A 27,242-nucleotide genomic window follows, 5' to 3' on the forward strand; every position below is an offset into this window, starting at 1 on the left:
GATGTGCACCTTGCCGTTATATAAATTCCTAAATATTTCATTTTCTTTTCAATCTGAATGTTTATTTCCTTGGCCAATTCCTCCCTCTGCTGCTCCATCATATTTTTGATTATCATTTTTGTTTTATCTTTATTGATTTTCAATCCTGCTACCTTCCCATAGTCCTCTAATACCTCCATCAGCCTCTTACCCAATTCTAGTGGATCTTCAAAGATAAAAACTGAATTGTCTGCAAATGGTTGCAGTTTATAGACTTCTTTCCTAATTTCTAGACCTTTAATTTAAGATTCTTTCCGAATTACCCTTGTTAGCACTTCTAAAGATAATATGAATAACAAAGAAGATAAAGGACACCCTTGCCTTGCACCTTTCTGAATTTTAAACTTTTTGGCCACTTCTCTGTTCACTATTACTTTTGCTTTTTGGTTGGAGTATATCGCCCAAAACATGTTTAAAAATTTATCACCAAATTCCATATATTTCAATTGTTGTAATATGAATTCCCAATTAACGTTGTTGAATGTTTTTGCCATTCTGGAAATAACAGTGTTTCCACTATGTTTCTCCTAGTATTCTAAGATATCTAGAATTATTCTTATATTATTTTTTATTTGTCCTTTAAGTAGTAAACAATTTTGGCCTGTGTGTATAAACTTGTCTAGGAACCTTTTATATGTTTTGCTATTATTGAAGTGAATACCTTGTAGTCTGCATTTAACAAGGATATGGGCCTATAGTTCTTAATTAGCATCTTGTCTTAGTTTTCTTTTGATATTGGACAATATTCAACTTGAATCAGCTGAGCCAGAAAGAAGGAAATATAGGACAGGAAAGGGTGGGGGGCAAATATCAGCAGATATAGAACTCTTAAAGCCTTTTATGGCCGAGAATATGTTAAAAACACGTAACCAAATTAAAAATGACACAAGAAAGTTTGAGGCAAGGTTTGATTCATCAGCAAGGGAACTCTGGGAAGAAATCCAATGTCTGAAAGGAGACATGAAAAAGTGAAAGCCAGAGTAGATTATATGGAGTATAAATTGGAAAAGACAAAGCCCTTATGTGAAGCTGAACTGGAAGCTCAGATTGAAGAATCCCAATTGAGATTTTGTGGAATACCTGAACAACCAGGAGAAGACAAAGATGAAGGATGGTGAAGGCCTTGGCCCAGTTAATTAATAAAGGAGAAAAAAGAAATGGGAATCGATTTGGACAAGATTTACAGAATAAAATCCTGATTTGCCTTCAGAGGAAAGTTACCAAGGGATGTTCTAGTTCATTTTGTAAGAAGAAGAATAAGGGATCATGTTCTGGATTGCCATATTAAACACAGGTTGAGAATAGAAAATATAGATTTTATTGTTCAGAAGGAAATTCCATTTTGAATTCCTTACTTACATCATGAAACAGATAAAAAAATATTCCACTAGGATGAGTTGGAAAGGGTGATACTCACCTACCATGAACAAAGATTTAGACTGAATTCCACAGCGTAAGACATTTTGATCAAACATAAATTAATTTCAGCTCGACATGGAGAAATGGGTATAGAAAATAAATCAATGGTTGAGCAAGCTTAAAAGGATGGTATTGAAGAAGATGGCATGGCAGAGAGAAAAAGAGGGAAAGAAGAAGATGTGGCCAAGATAGTTGTACAAGAATCTACTATGTTGCTTAAAGATGGAGGTTAAGTTTATCACATGGCATATTAGTGGAGGAAATACCCCATTTTTAAGTGTAGAAAACTTTTCATTATCTGAGGAAACTTAATGTTGATATAGTCTGTCTCCAAGAAACACATATCAAGAAACTAGGTAAGAAATATTTGACAAATAAACAACTAGGAGATGAATTTATATCAGCTGGTGTAAAAAAGAGCAATGGAGTTGTCTTATATATAAAATCCCAATTTAAACTTAAGCTACCAGATGAATATGATAGATTTGTAGTAGTGGAAGTTGAAGGCAGTGGAATAAAATCATTAATGGTGGGTGTATATAGGTCAAATGTTGATAGAATCATTTATAAAATATTTAATGGACCAGTTACTGCCCTTTTCATGTGGAAACTGGCTTAAGATGGGGAATTGGAAATGAAGTGACTACACCAGCTTTGGGTAGAGCATCCATCAAGGGGATTAAAACCTGACAGGGTAAATTATCGAAGACTTCCTTTGAGAAGATGGACAATGGACATATCAGAGAATATCCTTTTTTTTCTGAAAGACATTAATCTTTTTCAAGGATTGACATGATATGGATATCTAAAAATCTCTCAAATAAAATTCTGAAAGTGGACATTCTGCCTAAATCTTTTTCTGATCATAATCATGTGCTTCTGGTTTTAAGAGGAAAGAACTCGAGTTTTAGATGGAGATTCAATGAAGCTATTCTACAAAAGGAAAGGATTGTAAAAGACCAAAAAGAAACTGCAAGAGTAATTTGAGAATAACTTAGGTAAAAGGACAAACTTAACAACAGTATTGAATGCTAATAAAGAAGTTAGAAGCGGCTATTTTATACAACACAATCATTTAGAGAAGAAAAAAATAACAGGAAAAAGGCACAAAAGATATTGGATGCAATGAGACAGAAAGAAATTCAATTGCAAAAGACACCCATGGATCTTAAAGTTTTATACCATAATCAAATTCTTACAACTATTGTCTATGTTAACAGTACAGGAAATAGAAACAAAATTGAACTAAGCACAACTAAGATACTTCAAGTTTGAAAATAAACCAGGGAGATGGTTGGCATATATATTAATAAAGGAAAAGCAGAAGACAATGATTGTAAACATTTATGTAGGCAGTAATATAATAACAGACATTGAACAGTAAAAAGTCCTTTCATAATTTCTATTCACATTTATACAAAAGACAGGAGATTGATATGTCAAAAATAGATGAATATCTTTGAAGGCAACTGCTGTCTAAACCCAGAGGCATCAATGAACTGATAACTGTTTTTGAAATATCATAAGCCAATAAAAAAATGAAGCCAGGCAAAGCCCCAGGCCAAGATGGTCTTACAGGCCAATTGTCAGGCCTGGCACATTTATTGCTATGAGAAAGTGTGTGTGTGGGGGGGGGGTATTGTACAGGGTGGTGAAGATATCATCAAAACAGTCTTTCTTTCTTTGTGAGTCAAGGACATATTGTTCTGCACCTGGAGTGGCGTGACTGGGAGGCATCTCCAGTCGGGACAGTGCTTGATTGGACCATGGGATGGACATGTGGATGCTGGGCATTAACTTGGACTTTTGCTTGGGTGGGGAAAACCTGGAAACTTTCAGATTTGGGTTTTCCAAGATGTTCCAATAAGACATCTCTAATAAAATGGAACTTTGAGGAAACTCAAGCCTTGGAGTCTTCTGTCATTGGGGGTGTTACTTGGAATCCTGACACCAACATTATAAGTGCTTTGAGGATGAACTTCTCCGATCATTAAAGGACACAATAAATGATACACTACAGGGGGGGAAGATACTGCAGACATGGAAAGAAAGATAACATTGTGTTGCTACCCAAGGAGGGTCAAGATGTTACAAAGACAAAGAATTGTAGACCAATTTTATTATGAAACAAAAATGTTTAATTATTTAATAATTAAACAATAATTATTAAACAAGGATTACAAACTCTTTGCTACCATTTTGGCAGAAAGATTAAAGAAGACATATATGCATGAAGACCAAATGGGATTTCTGCCAAAAAGACAGCTAAGAGATATTGTGAAAACTGTCTTAAACATTATTGAATGCTTATAATATCATAATAAGAAACAGACAGCCTTAATGTTTTTGGAATGTAAAGTAATATAATGTAATGGAATAGAATAGAATAGAATAGAATACCACACCACACCACACCACACCATACCATACCATACCATACCATACCATACCATACCATACCATACCATACTATACAATAGAATTACTGTAATACCCTTACACATAGACATATTTAAATCTCTATTTTGCTTTATGGATCTAATGATTTTATTTTTTTTCTTGTAGCTCGTGTTTTCCTGCCTCTGCAAGTCCTCACAAGTCTTATTATCATTATGAATTGGACAGGAGAAGAATAGAATAGAATACAATAGAACAGAACAGAACAGAACAGAACAGAATAGAACAACGATGCCCTTACACATACATTATATTGCCAAAACTATTCTCTCACCCATCCATATAAACAGAAGCAGTTGTGAGCGAATACTTTTGGCAATATAGTGTACGTATATTTATATCTCTATTTCTCTTTATGGATATAATTATTTTATTTTTTTGTCTTGTGGCTCATGTGTTTCTGCCTCTGAAAGTACTCACATGTTTTGAAGTTGTTCACATATGTGACTGTGTTATTATCATTATGAATTTAATCAGTTTGAGTCTTGCAAATCCTATGGGACTCCATGAAAATAGGAGCAACTAACACTGAATAATGGTATTTATTGTCCCCATCCTATTCCAACCCATGGCTGGGAGCCCCAAAGCTCTGTTAGTTGATTTGATAGTATGTTGCTCTCTCTAGTTTCGTCTGAAAAACATCTCCAGAAGGCATATCAGTCTGATCTACTTCAAAGATCTTGTTGCAGACAAAAGCATTTGTACACAGAAAGAAGACACTCATGGAAGATGTTAGTATTTGTGGAGTTGCTGTTAATAGTATTGCCTGAAGTGGTGTGCAAGAATCCTAGCCTTCAATGTGACTTGCAGGAGCCTCTTCCTATTCAGCACACCTATCATCAGCTTGGAGACATTAATATTGCTGGCATTATTTCTGCCTTCTTTGCATCTTCTAATTCCATTGATTTCATTCAAGATCCTTCTAAGGGATTTCATGATGGAACTATGTAAGTATATCATTAATTTATTGTCAAGCTCTTAACTTTGCTGGTAAATCACATGATGCTTGAAATATTTTCTTCCGGTGGCTAAAACTCCAGAAAGGAATGTCTAAAACAGGATGTCTAGGTTTATAATTAAGTAAAGTGATATTTCACTTCAGTTTCAGGTAAAGTTGAAATGCTTCAAAGAGAGATCAAATTTCCATTTATAATAAATCACATATAAATATCTATTATTTTAGAGGTATGTATGGCTAGATTAATTAAGCTGTCACTGCAGTTAAGAAAGGAAAAGCACATATTTCCCATGATAATTTTTCTCATTGATATTTCTGCTACCAAAATGGGGCAATTTCATTCTGTTTATAAACTATTCTTAAAAGCTGTGCTTTGGTAGTGGGCCATTCTCACATAATATAACACAAAAATAAGAATTATTGAACACATTCAACAAAATATGCTGAACTGAAAGATTGCAAGGCACATAATGTGAAACAGAACTCTCTTAATGTATTTTTAAAAATTGTTTTACAGAATAGTTTTTCAGAATTACCAGCATATCCTGGCCTTAGCATTTACTATAAAACAGATTAATGAAAATCCCCAGATCCTAACCAACATCACGCTGGGCTTCCACATTTTTAACAGCAATTTTAGTCCAAGCTGGACTTACTTTGCCTCAATGGTTCTACCTTTAACTCAGGGAAAATTCATCCCTAACTACAAGTGTGGGATCACAAATACTTTGGCTGCAGTCATTGGGGCACCTGACATCTCTCTTCACATGGCAAGTGTGCTGTGCATCTACAAAGTTCCTCAGGTAAGATTTGATGTAGATATACACTCTCATTCTGTCATAACTCCATAAACATCTGAATGCTTCACTCTGTAAAAAGGAGAGACCTTTCGGATAAGTAGATATTATTTTTGCATGCATGATAAAGTTGGCATAATAAGATGAGTAATCATAAGTCTGAATAGATGGTGAAGCTATTTGACATAGCAAATTCCAGATACTGAACTAAGGTATGAAATATTCATAATAGATTCCACAAAAATGTATTTACTGATACTTCAAGAGTGACATCTTTGTTGTTATTTCCTAATCACTACAAATAATTGCATAATGTTTCAGTATATAAAAATAACAAAACACTCAAATCAATGTACACATTTTCAGTGGCTCACATAGATATTTGCAATTGTATATGTTTATCTTTCTGTAGTTGATATATGGCTCTGCTCCAGTCATGGATAAACAGAGTCAAGCATTTTTCTTCCAACAAATGTTTCCGAATGAATCCCATCAACGCAAGGGCCTCCTGCAGTTATTGCTGTATTTTAGATGGATCTGGATCGGAATTCTTATAGTAAAAGATGAGAAGGGAGAGAAATTCCTACAGGAGGTGCTCCCCATATTTTCTGAACATAGCATCTGCATTGAATTCATAACAGAGTTACCAAATGTAGCTTTTTACAGTGATTTTACTGACACCATAGATGAAGGATTACATATATACCACGTTCTCATGAACAGCACAGCCAATGTGATAATCCTATATGGTGAAACTCAGTCCATATCAGTTCTGAGAAGTTTCCTTCAGTTTTCAGAAGTGGAGGATGTACCAAAGAAGAATAAGATCTGGCTTATAACTGCCCAGACCGATTACACTTCAGTTGCCGTTCATAAATTTTGGGATATCCATTTTCTACATGGTGCTTTATCCTTTGCAGTTCACACAAGGGAGGTCCAAGATTTCCAAGAATTTCTTCAAAACTTAAATCCAAACAACAACCAGCATGATTATTTTCGAAAAGAGTTTTGGGAACAGGCATTTGATTGCTCCTTTTCAAACTCAAAAACCGAGACCTCTGAGAAGAAATGTACTGGACAGGAGAGGCTTGAGACTCTTCCCACATCTGTGTTTGAAACATTAATGAGTGGCCAAAGTTACAATATTTACAATGCAGTCTATGCTGTGGCACATGCTTTGCAATCTCTGCATATATACAAAGCCAGAGGAACAACAGTGATAAAAGAAAGAAGGAAACATTTTCACAATCAAGTGTGGTGGCAGGTAAGTCTGTTAGCAGAGTGGTACAGAAGCCATCATATCTTTAGCTACAACAGGTGTCTATAAATTCTAGCAAAGATTATTCCCCAGGGTTATTGATGTCTGAAAATCCAAAATTGAGATGTAATAATGGATTAACTAATGATAACATTCATATGCTGATATTAAAATTGTAAATGGCATTCTACAAAATTCCTTAGAAGATGCTTCTTTTGATGAAATTAACTTAGCCCTTAAACTTATATACCACTTCACAGTGTTTTACAGCCCACTCTAAGCAGTTTACGGAGTCAGCATGTTGCATATTGCCCCAACAATCCAGGTTCTCATTTTACCAACCTTGGTAGAATGGAAGTCTAAGTCACCCTTGAACAGGTGAAAATAGAACTGTCGGACTGCAGGCAGCTGGCAATTTACCAGAAGTAGCCCGCACTACTGCATTCTAACCACTGTGCCACCACAGCTCATGTTCTTTTTCTATGAGGCATAGGGTTCTGACCTTTCCATAGACTATTTCTATACACAGTTATTATCAACAACACATGAATAATTTTAGAGCAAATGGATGGAGATGAATGAGAGCAGCCTTACATGCTTCCAAGAACATGGTTCTGAGAGATGAAGGTAATGGCTGGATGTGGTTTTTAGTATCTCAGGGCGGTAAAAGAGGACTAAGATTGGATTTTTGAACCTTCTTTTTGAGACGTATGTACTCCTTTAGGATGAAATAATAATAGATTTCAAATGATGGATGTGTAAGCCATCAAATTTAGCATCAACTTAATGCAGGATTTCAAATTCCAGCAGCTCCTGGAGAGGTTGACTCTGGCTCTACTTTAATGCATCCCAATAAAAGAAACGTCATTGCCCTTCAGTCCTCAATTCCCATCTTCTACTGGGACTTTGTTTCTTAAGTAGAATAGTTTCCTAAAATTATTTTCTAAATTAATTTTAGATTTAACTTTCTAAAAGTATCTATCTTCCATTATATTGTACATTTTATGGAGAGTCCTAACTTAATGATGGTCATTGGGACCTGAATTTCTATTGTTAAGTGATGCAGTTAGAAGTTGAGACATCACTTGACCAATTACTGACTTCCGGGATTGGGATCATGCAACCACATTAAGTGAGTCATAAGTATTGCTTGTTCTGCACTGTTGCAGTTTCAGAGGGTTGCTGAACAAGCAGTTATTAAATAATGAACTCCTGTACTCAGTTGCTAAGTCCTGTCTGAGTTTTGCAATCTTATGAACCATAGCAGCCCAGACCCCGCTGTCCTCCACTGTCTTCCAGAATTAAAGTTCATTGTGCTGATGACATTATCCAATCATCCAGCGATGGGATTCAATTACCTTCCCTACCGGTTCACAAATATGAACAAGTGTGCCATGTCAGTGCATGTTCACTATCTTCTGCGTATGTGCACTGGTCTCACATTTTGTCCGGGCAGGTGGCAGCAATCTCCTACTGCCACCGTTACCAGTTCGCCTGAACTGGAGAGAACCAACTGAATTCCACCTCTTCAACCATCTTATCCAATGTTTAATTGAAAAAAGATTTAAAAATTGGAAGAAGAATTTTAAAATTGGAAGAAAAATAAAAAATTGAAAAGGACTTTTTCGTTAAAAAAAAAACAAAATTTCAGAGATTTTTTAAAAAATTAAGAATTTAGAAGAGTTTTGGGCCCTTTCTGAACTAATATGCAACTTCCTTTTTCTTGGAAATCCAAAGCTTTTTTCTAGGGGATGCTTTGCTCTTCACCATCTACTCCCCACCTTGAAAGTTTTCCCCTTTCCTCCATGTCCACAAGTGTTATCCTTATCCTTTTTTCACCGGGTTTCATGGCTGCAATCAGGATCTGCAGTGTTCTTGGAGCCCATGAAAACAAAATTTCTTCCTTTTTGATAGAAACCAGGTGTGGGTTTCAACCGGTTCGCGGCGGTCTCCGTGAACTGGTTGGTCGGCGAAACCAGAAGTAAGTAACTTCCGGGAACGGCGAAGGGCCCACCTGCCCGCCCACGCTCCTTACCGGTCTTTGAAGGCTTCTACGCTTCCACGCAGGTGCATGGCACATACAGCACCTGCACGATTCTCCGTGAGCAGCTGGATGGCACATACAGTGCTTGTGCGAGTCTCCGCGAGCAGCTGCAGCATTGCGCAGATGCTAAAACGCATGCATGAACTGCATGCGTGCACGAGGACGCCGCCGGCCCCATTCCGACCGAACCAGTTGGAACGGGATTAGCAACCCACCCCTGATAGAAACCCATTTTGATCTGGGTGGATAAAACTATTTAGTATTTTTTGAGTCTTCCTGCTAATATTGAAGCAGATAACTTATAGTCTGAGTTTAACAAGGAGATGGTGTATAGTTCTTATTTTGTGATAGATCAGCCACCTCCTCTGCATCAAGGAGAGAAGCAACTTAGAACTGAGGAGAAATTTCCTGACAGTTAGAACAATTAATCAGTGAAACAGCTTGCCTCCAGAAGTTGTGAATACCCCAACACTGGAAATCTTTAAGAAGATGTTGGATAGCCATTTGTCTGAAATGGTATAGGGTTTTCTGCCTAGGCAGGAGGTTGGACTAGAAGACCGCCAAGATCCCTTCCAACTCTCTATTGTATTGTATTGTATTGTATTGTATTGTATTGTATTGTATTGTATTGTATTGTATTGTATTGTATTGTATTGTATTGTATTGTATTGTATTGTATTGTATTGTATTCTTTTGACAGAAGTGTAATATATGCTTCTGACCATGATTTGGGCATCCTGCTCTCTGACCTCACCTTGTTCATAACTTCTAATAGTGGAAGAGACAATGATTCCTGGAGTGTCTTGTAAAATTCCACTGGCAACGCATCAGGGCCTGGGGCCTTTCCACTGTTTTGTTTTTTAAGTGCTTTGGTTAACTCCATCATGGTTATTTTGCCTTCTAGTATTATCTCAATTTCTTCAGGTATCTGGGGGAGGTTGGCTTCTTGTAAATATTGTTTAACTCCCCCCTCTTCTATATTCTCTTGTTCATACAACTTACCATAGTAGTCTTGTATAATTTTCTTCTTTTCTGCATTTCCATAACAAATTTTCCCTTGATCATCTCTTAATTGCAATATTTTCTTTGATTCTCTCTTATTTCAATTTATACGCCAACCATCTACCTGGTTTGTTTGCAATTTCGAAGTAATTCTGTTTAGCACCTCTAATTTTTTGTGCTAGTTCCTCCTTTTCCAACAGGTCCATTTTGTGCTTATTTATGTCCATTTTTATTTTAATGTCCTTTTTTGTGGGGATTTCTGTAACTCTTTTTCAAGAGCTTTATAGCCATTTTCTAAACCTTTAAAAAATTGTCTTTTCTTTATATTTCTCTTTCTTGTGTAGTCTATTATCAAGCCTCTGATATAGGCCTTCATTGTATCCCAAAGGTTCTGCATCGATGTATCTTCTTTTCTGTTTTCTTTGAAAAGGAAGGCCAGTTCTTTTTCCATTTTCTGTACAAAATCCTTCTCTTTTAATATAGTGTTATTTAATGTCCATCTAGATCTTTTCCTTTGTCCTTTCCATTTAATTTTAATTGGATTGTGATCTGCACAGGTACTTGTTTCAATCTCAATTTCCTGCACATTACAAGTCAGTTCCATTGTGGCCCATATCATATCAATTCTGGAACATGATAAATGTCTATTTGAATAGAAAGTATATATATATATATTGTAGGGTTTCTTTCTTTCCAGACATCTTTTAGATTTATTTCATCTATCATTTTTAAAAAAGGATTTTGGGAATGGTTTTCTATTTAGCTTTGTTATTTTTTGTGTTTTATAGTCCATATTCTGATCTACAATTTCATTAAAATCTTTGATCATACAAATATCAGCATAGTCCAAATCAATTATTTTCCTGTGTAGTTTTCTATAGAATTCATCTTATTTATCATTAGGAGCATAAATTGCAATTAAATGTATTTTCTTAGTGTTGTCCATAATTTCCACCATCAGCATTCTTCCATCTTCATCTGTATAAATTGGTTTCACTGGAATTGTATCTTTAATGTAAAAGATCACTCCTCTTTTCTTACAGCTTGCCAATACAGTAAATATTTTCTCAAGTTTTGGCTGTGCCAATAAGTATTCATATTGTTTTTGAATATGCACTTCTTGTATACAGATTATGTCCAATTTTAATTTTTCTAATTTGTGAAATAATCTTCTTCTTTTAATTGCTCAGTTAAGTCCATTTATATTTGTTGTAATCATTTTTTCTTTTCCATGTTTATGTTTTATAAGTAGGATTTATAGTTCTAGTTGATTTCGGTTCTCGTCGTTCTCTAATATCAATGCCGCCTACAGCACTTTCGTTTATTTCAAATCTGCCTACAGCACCTTCTACTTTCTCAGTCTCGGCTGTGGATGCCTCTTAGAGTTCTATCAACAATTCTTCTTTTGCAGCCTACTCAGCTTTAACTCTCAGATGTTTTATGAAGAATGCTTTGCTTTTTCAATTGTATCTATTCTGTATCTTTGTCCTTGCCATGCAAATATTAAGCCTTTTGGTATAAGCCAATTATAATTAACACATTTTTTAAGTAAAATCTTATTTAGGAATTGATATTCTCTTCTCATCTCTCTCACTTCTTGAAATTTGTTTCAGAACAACAATCTCCTTACCTTCATATTCCAATTTTCTATCTCTTGTTCTCTGTAGTATTTGTGATTACATTATTTTCTTAATAAATCTTACATGGACTTCCCTTGGGAGAGCATTTCTCACTGCATATCTTGTGTAGACTCAAAACGTCTCGTCTATAGCATCCATCATCCTCTCTCGGATTATCTCTAACACATCTGTCAGAATGTCTGATATTATTTGTGCCAAGTTCTCTCCTTTTTCTTCTATATTTTGAAATCTTAAGAAGAATTCTGACCGATCCATCTCCCATCCCAATATTCCGCTGTTATCTTTTTCCACCGCACTCAATCTGCTGTCAATGTCCTCAATTTTCTTCTCTCTTTGTTCATCCTTTTCTTCAATTTTTTTGTAGTCTGTCCTCATATTTCATCATCAATTGTTGAATATTTTCAATTTTTTCCTGTTTTACCTGTCTTTTGTTCTATATTTTATGTTTATTGTTCTATTGACACAATTCTCTTTTCCATGTTCTTTTTTTCAATGGTTTCTGTTCTCTTTTCAATGCTCTCTCCTCTTACTTGTAGTTTTTGTATACCTTGCATAATCGCCTTTAATGTTACTCCCTTGTCTTTTTTCTGTTGAAGCATTGTCTGTATTGATCTTTGTCCTCCTGCAGGTGAAGAGGAGGGAGTTGCTGTTGTGGAGCCAACAGTTGTTATTTTTTTACTCATCTTCAAAGGTTTTCTTGTGTTTAATCCACCTCTTCACTCTCTAATCCCTGCCTTGAAAGTTTATCCCTTTCCTCCATGTCCATAAGTGTTATCCTTATCCTTTTTTCACCAGGTTTCTTGCCCTTTGGTTGTACTTTACAGGACATAGCTATACAGACCTCTGCTTTTTAATATGCCATCTAGGTTTTCCAAGAGCAAGCATCTTAATTTCATGGCTGCAATCAGGATCCGAAGTGTACTTGGAACCCATGAAAATAATTTCTGGTTGGGGAATTTCTGTTGAAAATATTGCAAAAAATGCAGATAGGAGATAATTTTTTACAGTCAATTAAAGCAATATACCAACAGCAAACAGGACAAATCATAGTCAATGGAAGTTTAACAGACTCTTTTCAAATTGGAAAAGATAGAAGACAGGGCTGTCCTTTGTTCCCACTATTGTTTATTATAACTCTGGAAGTATTGTTGAATAAAATACGGGGCTTGGATGGTCTAAAATGGATCAAGATTAGGCAGCAAAAATACAGAGTGCATGCTTTTGCGCATGATTTGGTCATAATATTGGAACAACCGCAGGAATCCAGTATGGTTTTAATGAATACGATTAATCAATATGGTCAAGTGTCTGGCTTTAAAATAAATTTAGGAAATACCAAAATATTAGCTATAAATATGAATACTAAACAAAAGGAAGAACTAGGAGGGATGCTAGGATGTGAGGTAATCAAAAAAGTCAAATATCTTGGAGTTAATATTTTAACCTCAAATGGGAAACTATATAAGCATAATTAAACCACTTTGGCATAGTATACAGATAGAGATGAAAAAATGGGAGAAATTGCACTTATCTTTGCTGGGTAGGATAGCGGCAGTGAAAATGAACATCTTACCAAAATTTTTATTTCTCTTCCAAATGTTACCTATACTTTAAAAAGATGCGAATCTTTTAGAATGGCAGAAGAGTATCAATAAATTTGTATGGGCAGGAAAGAAGCCGAGGGTAAAGATGAAAATTATGCAAGATGTATGCAAGAGAAGAGGCTTGAAATTACCTAATCTAAAACTATATTATGATGCAGTGGCACTATCTGTAATTAGTGATTGGACTCATTTAACTAATGATAGAATATTGAATATTGAGGGACACGATCTGGTATATGGTTGGCATGCTTACCTGTTATTCAACAAAAAATTGGACAAGAATTTTAAAAGTCATATTTTAAGAAATGCTTTATTGCGGGTCTGGAAAAAATACCAATATAAATTAAATGACAAGATACCCATGTGGGCAATTCCTAGACATGCAATTGAAAATATGAATATAAGGAAAGAAGGCGGGGCTTAGCAGTGAGAAGACAGAGTTTCAGGCTATTCCTGAAATTCCCCTATTCCGAAGGAAATTGGATGGTTTGTTTTGGACCCAAGCTGTCCCAGAGAGACAGTGAAAGGTAGGAGGAGATCCAGTGATCCCAGAGACGTTTGCAAAGTCCCTGGGGGCTTGGAATTTAACCTCCTTTGCCAGTTCCTTCTGGATTAGCTGTAAGCTAACCGAAACTGCATGTTGCCCCTAAGAATGGTGTGAGTGTTTTCATCTGATAAGCTGATTTTATTACGAGATATGATCCGCATAAAAATTTAAGCTAATTGAAACCAAAGAACAGAAGAATCTAGCGGCTAATTGGTTTTTTTAATGGGTTTATGGCCGGTGGTTACCCTATTTCTTAAATGCTTTAAACGCTATTTACATGGATAAAGGAAAGTTTACTTCAACATCTCCTCTGACTCTCTTTAAATGGGCTGTAAACCAATTTACTATAATTTGGCTCCTCACAATTTGACACTTTTATTGCTTGGCTGTGTTGGTCTAAGATCAGATAAGATTGCACAGTTCCCAGATTGTTTTTACTTGCGAATACCTTAAAGCCTCTAAAGGAATATTAGCTGTGTCATGAATATGGTGTCTATACAAGCTTCAAATGATTCATTTCAAATGATTTTCTCCGCATTTCAAAAGTTGTCTGATACATATGACAGATTTGAAAAAAAGCTGGACTATTTGTTGTTTTTAACATCAAAATATGAAGAAAAAAGTGAGAACATTGAATGTTTGAATGTTCCTGAAATACAAATGAAGAATGTCAGAAATGAAGATTCTCAACTTGCTGACACGCCGGGCGTCTGGTTTACTTCGGAGGGAGAAAGAGATGCAACACTTGAAAGGGGGGCAGCCATACAGAAGATTTATTTCAAAAGACAGAGTGCAGGAGGAATGACAAGCATTAAAGAATCTATACTTTATGAAACATCACTTGCAGAATTTCCGATACCACCCTTGAGAATTAAAGACAAGCGTAGGACAACGTTATTATATCAGAGGCATCCTAAGCAAAATGGTGCGAAGATATTCCTGTTTGGACTTGCTTATAAAGACGTTTGGTGAACTTGTTCCACGAATGGCAATAGCACTAAGGAGGTTTTGTTATTGGAGAGACACTGGCTGATAGATGGGAGAATACAATTCAAAATTAGCTAAACCTAATTACTCTTATTTGTAATAGACATAGCTGAATAATAATTAATATTGATAGTAATGTATATAATGTGGAGTTGATATGATAAATAATAATTGGATATGAGAAGGGAAGGTTGGAAATATTTTTGGACCATATACAAAGGTTATTAATCACAATAATTATCACTATTAAAAAACAAAATAAAACTATATACAGTTAAATGTTAACTAATATGGGGAAAATGTTACAATATACGATATAATTACATAAAGAAGGTAGAATGATAATAAACTATATGCATGGAAGATGGAATTTTTGGTATTAAATATTATGGATGTTCAGCTAAAACAGGATATGAGGATTTGATGTTAATAGAGGATTTTATAAACAAGTAAATGAAATGCTAGCATGTGGTTATGGATTAAATCTTTGGTATAGTTAAGGATGAAGGATGTTTAAATAACTGTAGTCAACTAAAAGTGGAGGTATAATGATGTCAATATGGTAAACATTTGAGTTAAGATATTTGAATTAATATGAATTAATGGAAGAGATGCACCAAAACATGTTGTAACCAGCTGATATACTTTTTTATAATATATACCTGTTTTTTGTTTGTTTGTTTGTTTTTCTTTTGTTTTTCTCCCCCCCCCCTGCCTTGTTTTTTGTTCTTTTTGTCTTCTCTGTGTTTTGATTTTTTCCTTTCCCACTGGTGTGGGCATGTGTTGTTTAAGTAACAAAAATTATTATTATTATTTTTTAAATAATAATTGTAGTCAAATGAAAATGGATATATGATGATGGTTACATGTATGAATATTTGAGTTAAAATTCTTGAGTTAACTTGAATTATGTTTGTTGACTGTGGAAGAGATGCACAAAAGTCTTTTTGTAACCAACTGATACATTTTCTATAGCATGTAAAGAAGGATGTTGTATTTGTTTTAAATTAAAAATTAAAAAACATTTTAAAAAAGAAAATATGAATATAGCACAAAAACAGGATACAATTACCTACAGACAACTTCTCATTTTGGAAAGGGGGGTACTACAACTAAAATCTTTAGAGGTATTAAAAGAGGAGAAGGTAGTTCAAACATGGTTCCAGTATGGGCAATTACAGGCCAGGTGGAAAATAGATCAAAAAATTGGTTTTATCCAAGTTGAGGATAATCTGTTTAAACAAATAAGAGCTCAAAGCTTAATGCATATAAAGAGGATATATAATGTATTAATACAGATGGATTCGGAAACAGAATTAGTTAAAGATTGTATGATTAAGTGGGCTCAAAATATTGAAGAACCAATAATGTTGGATACATGGGAAAGAATCTGGGTAAGAAATGTGAAATGTACACAAGCTCAAAACCTGAGAGAAAATTTTTATAAGATGTTCTATAGATGGCATTTAGATCCTAAAAAGCTGGCTTCTATGTATCTGAATTTACAGCCTAAATGTTGGAGATGTGGTTCTCTCGATGCTACATATTTTCATATATGGTGGACCTGCCAAAAGGTTAAGGCATTTTGGATAAAAATATGGTGGATTATGCAAAATATCTTTAATAGAAGGATAAAGTTTACTCCTCAGTTATTTTTACTAGGTATAAGTACTGACTTTACAATGGTAGAGACTAACTTGATTCTGCACCTAATAACGGCGGCAAGACTGTTGGTGGCGCAATACTGGAAGAAGGAAGACTTGCCTACAACTCAAGAATTTGCTTTCTTACCATCCCATAGATCCATCTGATCTTACAACGGTCCTACTTCTTCCCTCCCTCCCTCTTTCCTTCCCTCATTTCTTCTCTCCTACTCTCCTTCCTTCCCTCCTTCCTTCCCTCCCTCCTTCCCCCTTGCCTCCCTCCTTTCTTCTCTCCTTCTCTCCTTCCCTCCTTGATCAGGAATGATTTAAACTGTTCAAAGTTAGCGTAGCAAGAAGAAGCTAAGATCAATGTAGAGATGTTATTAACTCCCTTTTTTATTTCTTTTTTCTCAATATATTTTAGACTGTGTTTGTTAAAAATCTATACCGTGTATGGGCTCTGGGAAGTTGGGGGGGAGGGAGGTGGGGTGTTGGGGGGAGGGTGGGGGAGGGAGGGATATATACTAGGTTAGATACGATGTGTTAGATTTCAATGTAATGCGACTTCACATGTATACTGTTTTTCTTTAATTTCTCTGTAAAAATAGGATAAGTTAAGTACATTGACATATAGTGGAAATACACCAAGGGGAGGAGGAGTGGGATAGAAGAAAGATGGGTAGAGAGGGCGGGAGAGAGGATGGGAGGGAGGGTGAGAAGGAAGGGAGGGAGTGGATCGGGAGAGAGGAGTGGTAGAGGGGGAGGGGAAGTAGGGTAGAGGGGGATGATGGAGGGAAGATAGAAAGTTGGAGGGGGTGGAAGAAAGAGGTGTACGGAGAGTGGAAGATATATTGGGTTTCTATTTTTGGGGGTATTGTTGACAAGAGGAATTTCTGCGATTATTGTTTAATGTTGTATGGCTCTGGCTATGCACAGTATATATGTGAGTGTATGAAAATGAAAAAATGGAAAATAAAAACCTTTTTCGGGGAAAAAAAAGAAAATAATTTCTGTTCCTCAGGAAGGAGGAGCCAAATCACGATGTCACAATGTGCAGTCTCGATACGCCGAGACCACCATTGACACTTCTGCTGCTGGATGATCCATTGTTACCTAAACTGTCCTGTAGAGACAGTGACCAGGAAGACGAAGCCTTGCTGGTCTCAGGGACATCACAAAGTCCCTGATTGACCCCAGGGAAGCGCTTCAAGCTGTCATTAAACAGGCAGCCCCCAGGCTGATGAAATCAGGACGCTCCAAAAGGAAGGAAGTGAAAAGAGAAAGTGAGTCCATCTGGTGAGGTATTTTTTCTATTTTGCAAAAGACTGTGCAAATAATTTTTTCTTTAAAGCCAAATTAGATCCTTAAGCAAAAGAATTGATCAGCAAAATTAACCCTAATTGAATTGCTGTGGAAAGTTTTTTTTTTGTAACTATTCTTTGTGGTTTGAAGTGCTTGTAACGTTTGTCCTCTTAAAGTGAACAGACTGGGGGTTTTTTCTTCTGCTTTTTGTTGCTTTATTTTTTTATTTCTGGATTAAAACCTTCTTTCTTATTTTAACAATTCTTCCTATTACTTATAATTAAATTTCACTAAAAGAAATCTAAAGAACTTTGTTTCCTATAAGCCAGAGATAAATATTAGAAAGTGAAAAGTAGCACACTGCCACTTGGAGTTCAGAGGCTGGGGTTTTTGAAACAATGTTTCTCTTTTCTTTTCTTCTTTGACTTCACTGACTTTGTAGCTGAAGGGTTTGCAACTTGTTTACAGAAACTAATAAAGAGCCAAGGGCATGAATTGTTTTCACAGGTGCCTTTGAGAACTATTTTGGCAGGGGAAAGAAAGGGAGGGAACAGAACCCTTCTCCTTTGAAGAGCATAAAAGAACTTCTGTTCAAGTCAAACTAAAATAGAAAAATAAAAGAGATCTGAAAGGCTAGAGTGGAAGTAGCTATTAGTTTTTTCCCCCTTCTTTCTTCTGTTTTGGAAACATGAATCAATATTCAGATGAGGAAACCTTAAAATTCCAAAATATTTTGGCTAGTAAATGATTTTTAGCCAATTATAATAACAAGAAGGAAATGTCAATGGACATTGTTTAACAATATATACATGCTATGGTATTGGCAAAAGTAACTTGGATATAAATTCTAAACAGTGAGTTGGGGGGAAAAGGGGGAAAGGTTTAGAAACTTTATTAATTGACTTTTACTTAAAACATGTCATAAAGGTGTAATGTTATTGGAGGATTTTTTTTAAATAGCTAATGAATGCCATTATGTGGTTGTGTCTTTAAGTATGAATGATTTGAGGTAAAAGCATGTTCAAATAATTGTAGTGAAATGAGAATTGTGGTACATTGATAGTAAGAAATACAAAGATTTTTGATTTAAAGTGTATAATCTAATATGAACTAGAAGTAATGACTGTGGAAGAAATCTTGCGCATGCGCGAGAATGGGAATGGCCGCCGAGCTCCAACGCTCCGGCTATTGAAAAGAAACAGCGGAAAATTCCAGGCGACGAGGACCCCGAATATGACAACGGAGGGGTCCTCGCAAATGATCAGCTTTCAGGCTCCCAGGGAAGGTAACTTTTTGAGGAGGGGGCTGCCTTCGGGTGGTCCCGGGACGGCGTTACCTCCCTCGGTGACTTTTCTTTCGATCAGCTGGGCGGCGGCGGTGACGGCGTTGCGCGAGCGGCGGCGGCTTCGGCCCCGCTGCCTCAGGAGGCTGCCCCGCTCCCCTGGGAAGCTGGATCCGTGCCTTGAAGTGCCTGCTTGGTTTGGAGGATTGATTTCCTACCCTCATCGTAATCTTGGTGCCTGGCATTACGGCCCTATTGACTGCTCCCTTTTGAACAGCTGGGTGGCGGCGGTGGCGGCGTTGCGTGAGCGGCGGTGGCTTCGGCCCCGCTGTCCCAAGAGGCTGCCCCGCTACCCTGGGGGGCTTGATCCATGTCCTGATCAGAGGGTAAGGAGCTGCATGGAACTGCCTATTTGGTTTGGAGGACTAGCTTTTTATCCCCACCACAACTTTACTGTTTTGTACTGCGGCCCTGTTGATTGCTCTCTTTCCCCTTGGTACGACATCTCCTTTGGGGTCTGCCGCTGCTTTCACTGGGCTTTGCAACGTTTTATTTACCATCTATCTTCCTGGACTGTGATCCCAGGATTGCAACAACAAACTTTTTATTGTGTTGGGTACCATCTGCTGCTGTTGCTGCCTCAGGAGTGCCACGTCAGGCAAAACTGTCCACCAGATCATCTTGTATTGGACACCATTACTCCGGAAAGGCAGCATATGTGGACTTCTGACTCCCTCCAGTGGCCATTACTGGCGCTTCCTCTAGTTCTTGGCTGGTTTCATCATTTTTACCATCCCTACCGCCTTCTTAATTACCACCTACCTACTCCACCTACAACTACACCCATAATTACATCTGTCGGGCCTCTGCACGTACGAACTAACTGCATCCATCTGGTCAATACTATCTTTTATCGTCCAAGGGAAACCATCTCAACTGCCCAGACTCTGCCTTTACTGACACTATTGACAAATCGGACTTTAACAGCTTTAACGATTCTTTCTAATTGCCTGGACTTTTTCGGGACCTTCCCAAATGCACAAGAAGGGAGGAAGGCTACTCCCCCTTCCATATATACTCTTTTATAAGATCTACGCACGCTGCGCAAACTTTTAAATGGTATGGTGAGTGCATGTGATTGTATGTGTGAATTGGATGATCCCACTTTTATTACCCTATGACTCTTGTATTTTATGTGTTTTAATCACTACGTGGGGACTGTTTGAGTGTATAAATGAGTGTGCTTGATTCGGAGGACCTGCCGGGAACTGCGGGGGCTATGGGGGTGGCTGAGGGGGCTAAAGACACGGGAGAGGGTCGGGGTATCGCGGTCGTGACAGGGAGGGGCAGATACGGCGGGGACTCTAGGGCAGGCCATTACCGGGGAAGGAGGGTTCGCTACATCACAGAGATCCCTCCTTCCGGCCCTAGGAGTCCCACTCCAAGACCAGATGGTGTAAGTAATCAGGACCCTGGTCTCAGGCTGTTGTCGCTAAATGCCAGGTCTGTTGTACATAAAGCACCTCTCGTCCGGGACTTAATTTTAGACGAGAGGGCAGACCTGGCATGTATTACTGAGACCTGGCTGGGCCCAGAGGGAGGAGTCCCCCTTGTAGAACTGTGCCCAGAAGGATTTCAGGTGCTGCATCAGCCGAGAGCCCAGGGAAGGGGTGGGGGTGTGGCCGTTGTTATCCGGGAGTCGTTAGTTCCTCGTAGGGTCCCTGCTCCGGAGATTGTTGGGTGTGAGTCTTTGCTGTTAAAGTTGGACCTCAAGGGTCAAGTGGGTCTGCTGCTAACGTACCTGCCTCCCAACAGCGTTGCAGCAGCCCTCCCCTCGCTCCTCGAGTCAGTAGCCGAGCTGGCAGTTGAGTTCCCTAGGTTGATGGTCCTGGGGGACTTTAATCTGCCGACGCTCGGTGAAAACTCTGATGGGGCGCAGGAGTTCATGGCTTCCATGACAGCCATGGGCTTGACTCAAGTAATCCGAGGCCCAACCCATTCGGCGGGACACATGCTTGACCTTGTATTTCTCTCGGAGCAGTGGATGTGTGATCTTGGTCTGAGGGGGAGTGACATCATACCCCTGTCGTGGTCAGACCATTGCCTACTGAGGCTCGACTTCCGGAGGCCAAACCCCCACTGTAGGGAGGAGGAACCGACCAGGTGGTTCCGCCCCAGGCGTCTTATGGAGCCAGTAAGGTTCCAGATAGAGCTTGGGGTTATTCCTGATACTTTCACCCACAGTCCGGCAGAGACTCTGGCTGCTGCGTGGCACTCGGCAGCGTCAGAGGCCCTCGACCGGATTGCGCCACTGCGGCCCCTCCGAGGCGGCGGATCCCGGAGACCACCTTGGTTTACCGAGGAGCTCCGGGAGATGAAGCGCCGGAGGAGATGCCTGGAGCACCGTTGGAGGTCCGATAAGTCCGCAGCGAACCGAGCAATGGTAACCACCTGCACCAGGGAATATACTAGGGCACTTAGGGCAGCCAAAAGATCACATATAGCCTCCCTGGTTGCGTCCGCTGAGTCCCGCCCAGCCGCCCTGTTTAGGATAACCCGCTCCCTGTTGAACAAAAGGGAGGCGGGGGAACCCTTGCAGGGCAGAGCTGAAGAATATGCCCAATTCTTAGCGGACAAAATTGCTCGGTTTCGGACGGACTTGGACTCCACACCTGCAGTTCCAGCCGAGACTCAGGGGGACCAAGTACAACAGCTCTGGGTTGAGTTTCAGGAGGTTACCCCCGGGGATGTGGACAAGGCCATGAGAGCTGTGAGTTCCTCCACCTGTGCTTTGGATCCGTGTCCCTCATGGCTGGTTTCTAACTGCAGTGAGGTGACACGAGGCTGGATCCAGGCGGTTGTAACCGCCTCCCTTCGGGAGGGGAACTTCCCCGCCGCACTGAAGGCGGCGGTGGTGAGACCCCTCCTGAAGAAGCCATCCCTAGATCCAGCTGTCCTTAATAACTACCGCCCGGTCTCCAACCTCCCCTTTCTGGGGAAGGTTGTCGAGAAGGTGGTGGCCTTCCAGCTCCAACGGTCCTTGGAGGAAGCAGACTATCTAGACCCCTTCCAGTCAGGCTTCAGACCCGGTTACAGCACTGAAACCGCCTTGGTCGCATTGATGGATGATCTCTGGAGAGCCAGAGATGAAGGACATCCCTCCATCCTGGTCCTCCTTGACCTCTCAGCGGCTTTCGATACCATCGACCATGGTATCCTTCTGCGAAGACTGCGGGAGGTGGGAGTGGGAGGCACCGTGTTACGGTGGTTCTCCTCCTACCTCTCGGACAGGTCGCAGTCGGTGTTAGTGGGAGGGCAGAGATCGTCCCCAAGGCCCCTGAAATATGGGGTGCCGCAGGGTTCGGTCTTATCCCCCCTACTATTTAACATTTACATGAAACCGCTGGGAGAGATCATCCGTAGGCACGGGATTAGATACCATCAATATGCGGACGATACTCAATTGTATCTGTCCGCCCCGTGCCAAATCAATGAAGCGGTTGACGTAATGGGCCGGGGGCTCGAAGCCGTCATGGACTGGATGAGGATTAACAAGCTTGTGCTCAACCCAGAAAAGACCGAGTGGCTGTTGTGTTTTCCTCCCAAAAATTCGGCCATTAATCCAACACTCAGGCTGGGGGGTCAAATTTTACACCCCTCAGAGAGGGTTCGCAACCTGGGAGTCCTCCTGGATTCACAGCTGTCATTCGATCATCATATAGCGGCTGTGACCAGGGGGGCATTCGCCCAGGTACGCCTGGTGCGCCAGTTGCGACCCTACCTGAACCGGGAGGCCCTCACAACAGTCACTCGGGCCCTCGTGATTTCTAGGCTGGAATACTGCAATGTGCTCTACATGGGGCTGCCCTTGAAGAGCATCCGGCGACTTCAGCTAGTACAGAACGCAGCCGCGCGAGTGATTGCGGGTGCACCCCGATTCACCCGCATTACACCTATCCTCCGCGAGCTGCGCTGGCTACCTGTTGATCTCCGGATGCGCTTCAAGGTGCTATTGACCACCCATAAAGCCCTACATGGCAGTGGATCTGGATACTTGAGAGACCGCCTTCTGCCAATTACCTCCCTACGGCCTATAAGATCTCATAGGTTAGGCCTCCTCCGCATCCCATCGGCCAGCCAATGTCGGCTGGCAACCACAAGGAGGAGGGCCTTCTCAGTAGCGGCCCCGACCCTTTGGAACGAGCTCCCCGTAGAGATTCGTACCCTCTCCACCGTCCAGGCCTTCCGCACAGCCTTGAAGAACTGGCTCGCCCGTCAGGCCTGGGGATAAGGACCACTACCCCGCCCGAATGTTGTATGCATGTTGCGTATTATTTTATTATGTGTTGTTGTCGTAGTATTGTATTGTATTGTATTCCCCTCTCCCTGGTTTCTGTGAGCCGCCCTGAGTCCCCCCAGGGAAAAGGGCGGCCTACAAATAAAATCAATTCCAATTCCAATTCCAATTCCAAGAAATGCACGAAAGTTATCTGTAACCAATCAACACACTTTCTACAAGATGTAATGAAGGATGATTCTTTTTTTGTGTGTGTTTTTGTTCAATTAAAATAAAAAAAAACTTTTCCAAAAAAAAAGAAAATAAAATATATTCCTGTTTTAATTTCTTCCACTTTTATTTGGTATGAAGTGATGGGATAACATATTCTTAGTTTTTTTTAAAAAAATATTGCATTTCAAGCCAATTTTTGCACTCTATTCTTTTAATTCATCAAGAGGTTCTTTACTTCCTTTTCCCTTTCTGCCCTTAGAGTGGTATCGTCTGCATATCTGAGGTTGATGATACTTCTCCGAGCAATCCTAGTTCTGGGTTGTAATTCATCCAGTTTGGCATTTCACAAGATGTTCTTTCCATGTAATTTAAATAAGCAAGGTGACAATGTTTAGCCTTCTTGCACTTCTTCTATTTAGAAGCAATCAATTCTTCCATGTCAGGTTCTAACTGTTGCACCTTTTCTGGCAGGTGCCAGACCTGCCCTAATCTGAACCTTTAGGAAAGAATGACCGTCCACTCCATTTTGTTAAAGCAAAGGGTTCTTTTATTAAAGGTATTGGTTGCAGAAGTGTGAAGCCAGCTCTGAATTCTTCTGTGCTTGCAAGGTACAAAAAAGGTGCACCCACAGCCCATTCTTCCTCCATCTCTGTGACCAGTCTGTTTCTAGCCAAACAGATCTCACCAAGATGTTTTGATAATGCTGAATTATTTGCAGATGATACACATATTTCGCAGACTTCACCTTGGGATGCTGGTACAAACAAGATCTGGCTGCTCTGGCCTTTATCACCTGTCATTCCCCCTCCCAATTTCCAATCAACTACAAACACAGCTTTATTGCCCTTTCATACTCTCCACCTCTTCCTGCTTTTGACACCAGGAAGCCTTTGATGTTCCAAGCTGAATAAGGCAGTGGTGACATTAGACTTCTCAGGTCACAGTTATGGTGGTCGGGTACTCCCAACACTTTAAGAACTTGCCACAGTTCGTTGTGATCCACATAATCAAATACTTTAGCATGGTCAATGAAGCAGGAGTAGATGGCTTTCTGGAACTATGTTGTTTTCTCATAATCTAGCAAATGCAGGAAATTTAATCTCCGGTTCCTCTGCCTTTTCAAAAAATCATTTGTAGTTTTAGTTCTTGGTTCATGTAATGCTGAAGCCTAACTTGTAGAACTTTGAATATTACCTTGCTAGCATGTGAAATGAGTGCAATTATATGGTACTTTTATACATCCTAGTATTTATCATATATTTACTAGAAGTGATCTGGCTTAAGTATCTTTTGCAATTAAAGTACACAGCTTAATTTTATTTTTTGCTAGTTGTTATTTTATTTTAGAAATCAGATATGTAATCTCTACCACTATATTAGAATGATTGTTATGTTATTTATTTGATAGTGGCCTACAAAAAAGTTTTTAATTGTAATTGTTTAAAGAAAAATCTTTAATTAACATATGCATGCTTTGAATACATGAATTATTTCTCCCTCCCTCTGTTTATTGCTCTCTGATTGCATTTTAGGTTCATTCTTTTCTGAGAAGTGTCAGATTCAACAACAGTGTTGGTGAAAAGATCTCCTTTGATAAAAATGGAGAGTTCATTGGTGGATTTGATATTATCAACTGGATCACATTCCCAAACCAATCCTTTGCTAGGGTCAAAGTTGGAACGGTAGATCCCACAGCTCCAGCAGACAAGTTCTTCAATATTTCTGTAAATTCCATCACATGGCCAGTAAGCTTTAACGAGGTTAGTTTTTTGAATCTAGATTTCTCTGCCTTCATTTAAATAACTTTATTGAAGAAAGTCTCACAGTATCATCTCTGACTAACCTAGGTACAAATTTCCTGGAAAAGGAATGATACCAGTAAGACTTTTTAAAAAAACTTCTTGCTAATTAGGAAATATACTATCCTGGCTCCCTGTTAGTTATGGGCAATGGTTTTCAGAGTTTTGAAGTAAAAGCTGAAGGCCAGCACTTTAGATCTCATAAGTTTGCTGACATCAAAATTCAGAAATTGAGAAAACCAATTTTAACTAACTAGTACAGAAACTGTATTTGAAAAGAGATGATGGCTAATGAAGGCTACATATATTTATTTAATTATAATTTCAGGGCAATTATATCTAAAATTATGTCATGCTGCTACTTCATTTTTAATCTGTTGATTCCCCAGTAACTCTCCAAGCACTTCCTTTCCTCTCCGTATCTTAAAATATTATTCTACATTCATTGATAGGAGTTACCTATATCTTTGTGTAATGATCCTTGTGAGACAGGACACAGCAAGGCCAAGAAAGAAGGAAAGCTGTTTTGTTGCTATGATTGCCATCGGTGTCCAGAGGGGAAAATATCAAGGGAGAAAGGTAGGAAAATTCCAAAAATAATAGGACTAAGCCATGATGGCACAGCACTATAATTCCTATTAATTCACCCGCATTCTTATTTCAGACATAGATGACTGCTCTCCATGTCCACAAGATCAATATCCAAATCCTGGGAAAAATATGTGCATTCCAAAGCGGATCATCTTTTTGTCCTATGAAGAACCTTTGGGGATCAGTCTCACTGTTCTTTCTCTTTGCTTTTCATTAATGACAACATTGGTAATCACAATCTTCATGAAACACAAAGAAACTCCCATCGTCAAAGCCAATAACCGGAATCTCACTTACACACTCCTAGTTTGTCTTCTCCTCTCTTTTCTTTGTGTCTTTCTATTTGTTGGGAGGCCCAATACGATTGTGTGTCTCTTTCGACAACCAGCTTTTGGCCTCATTTTTTCTGTGGCAGTTTCATGTGTATTGGCCAAAACCTTTCTTGTGGTTCTAGCATTCATGGCTACCAAACCTGGTTCCAGACTGAGGAAATGGGTGGGGGGAAAGATGGTCAGTTTCATTCTATTATCCTGTTCCCTTGTTCAAATATGTATTTGTGCTGCATGGCTGATAACATCCCCACCATATCCAGATATTGATGCAGAGACAATGTCTGAAGAAGTCATCTTGGAGTGCAATGAAGACTCTGTCATGTTCTACTGCGTTTTGGGCTTTATGGGTTTTCTTGCTCTCCTTAGTTTCTCTGCTGCTTTTCTAGCTAGGAATTTACCTGACAGTTTCAATGAAGCCAAATTCATCACCTTCAGCATGTTGGTCTTCTGCAGTGTTTGGTTGTGTTTTATTCCAACCTATCTAAGCACAAGGGGAAAATATACATTGGCTGTGGAGATCTTCTCCATGATCTCCTCCAGTGCTGGCTTATTGGTTTGCATCTTTCTTCCCAAGTGTTTTATTATTGTGATGAGACCTGAACTGAACGATAAACACCAGCTCATGAAGAGAAAGTTTTAAGAAATCTTTATCTTTGACTGATATGTTTTATATCTGCATATCTGCATGTTGGAGAACAAATAACAGGGGTCTATAAAAACATAAATTGCAGCACAAATTAATGGATTGACGTATTTATTGACATTATTGATTTATTGACATATTTTAGTATGTTATGGTGATGTTAGGTAGGAGCTGAGATATCCAAGCCAAACAAAGAAGCTGGAAATAACATGAAATTAAGCATTGTGGAAATTAATCCTGAAAATACTTTTGCAATTTTTGGCTTAAATCTTTCAGAGAACTTTATATAATTAGCTGACTCTATAGATCTGGGGTTTTTTTTGGGGGGGGGAGTATAAATAAGAACTCTCTGTACAAACTTCTGAGAATGCTATGAGGTGAGGGTGAA

General features: G+C 39.0%; 1 protein-coding gene across 1 annotated transcript; it reads left to right on the plus strand.

Annotated features, from left to right (window-relative positions):
* Window positions 1–4,644: 4,644 nt before the first annotated feature.
* LOC148046464 (vomeronasal type-2 receptor 26-like) lies at window positions 4,645–26,910 on the plus strand. Its single transcript, XM_087714757.1, has 6 exons — window positions 4,645–4,862; window positions 5,391–5,676; window positions 6,083–6,934; window positions 25,022–25,249; window positions 25,741–25,867; window positions 25,953–26,910. Exons 1-6 carry the CDS (start codon window positions 4,645–4,647, stop codon window positions 26,849–26,851), a joined length of 2,610 nt encoding a protein of 869 aa, XP_087570883.1. The 3' UTR covers window positions 26,852–26,910.
* Window positions 26,911–27,242: the final 332 nt, after the last annotated feature.

Source organism: Thamnophis sirtalis, unplaced genomic scaffold (assembly GCF_051295495.1).
Source record: "Thamnophis sirtalis isolate CommonGarterSnake01/CBP01778 unplaced genomic scaffold, rThaSir2_p1.2 scaffold_4, whole genome shotgun sequence".
NCBI classification, from domain to species: Eukaryota; Metazoa; Chordata; class Lepidosauria; order Squamata; family Natricidae; genus Thamnophis; species Thamnophis sirtalis.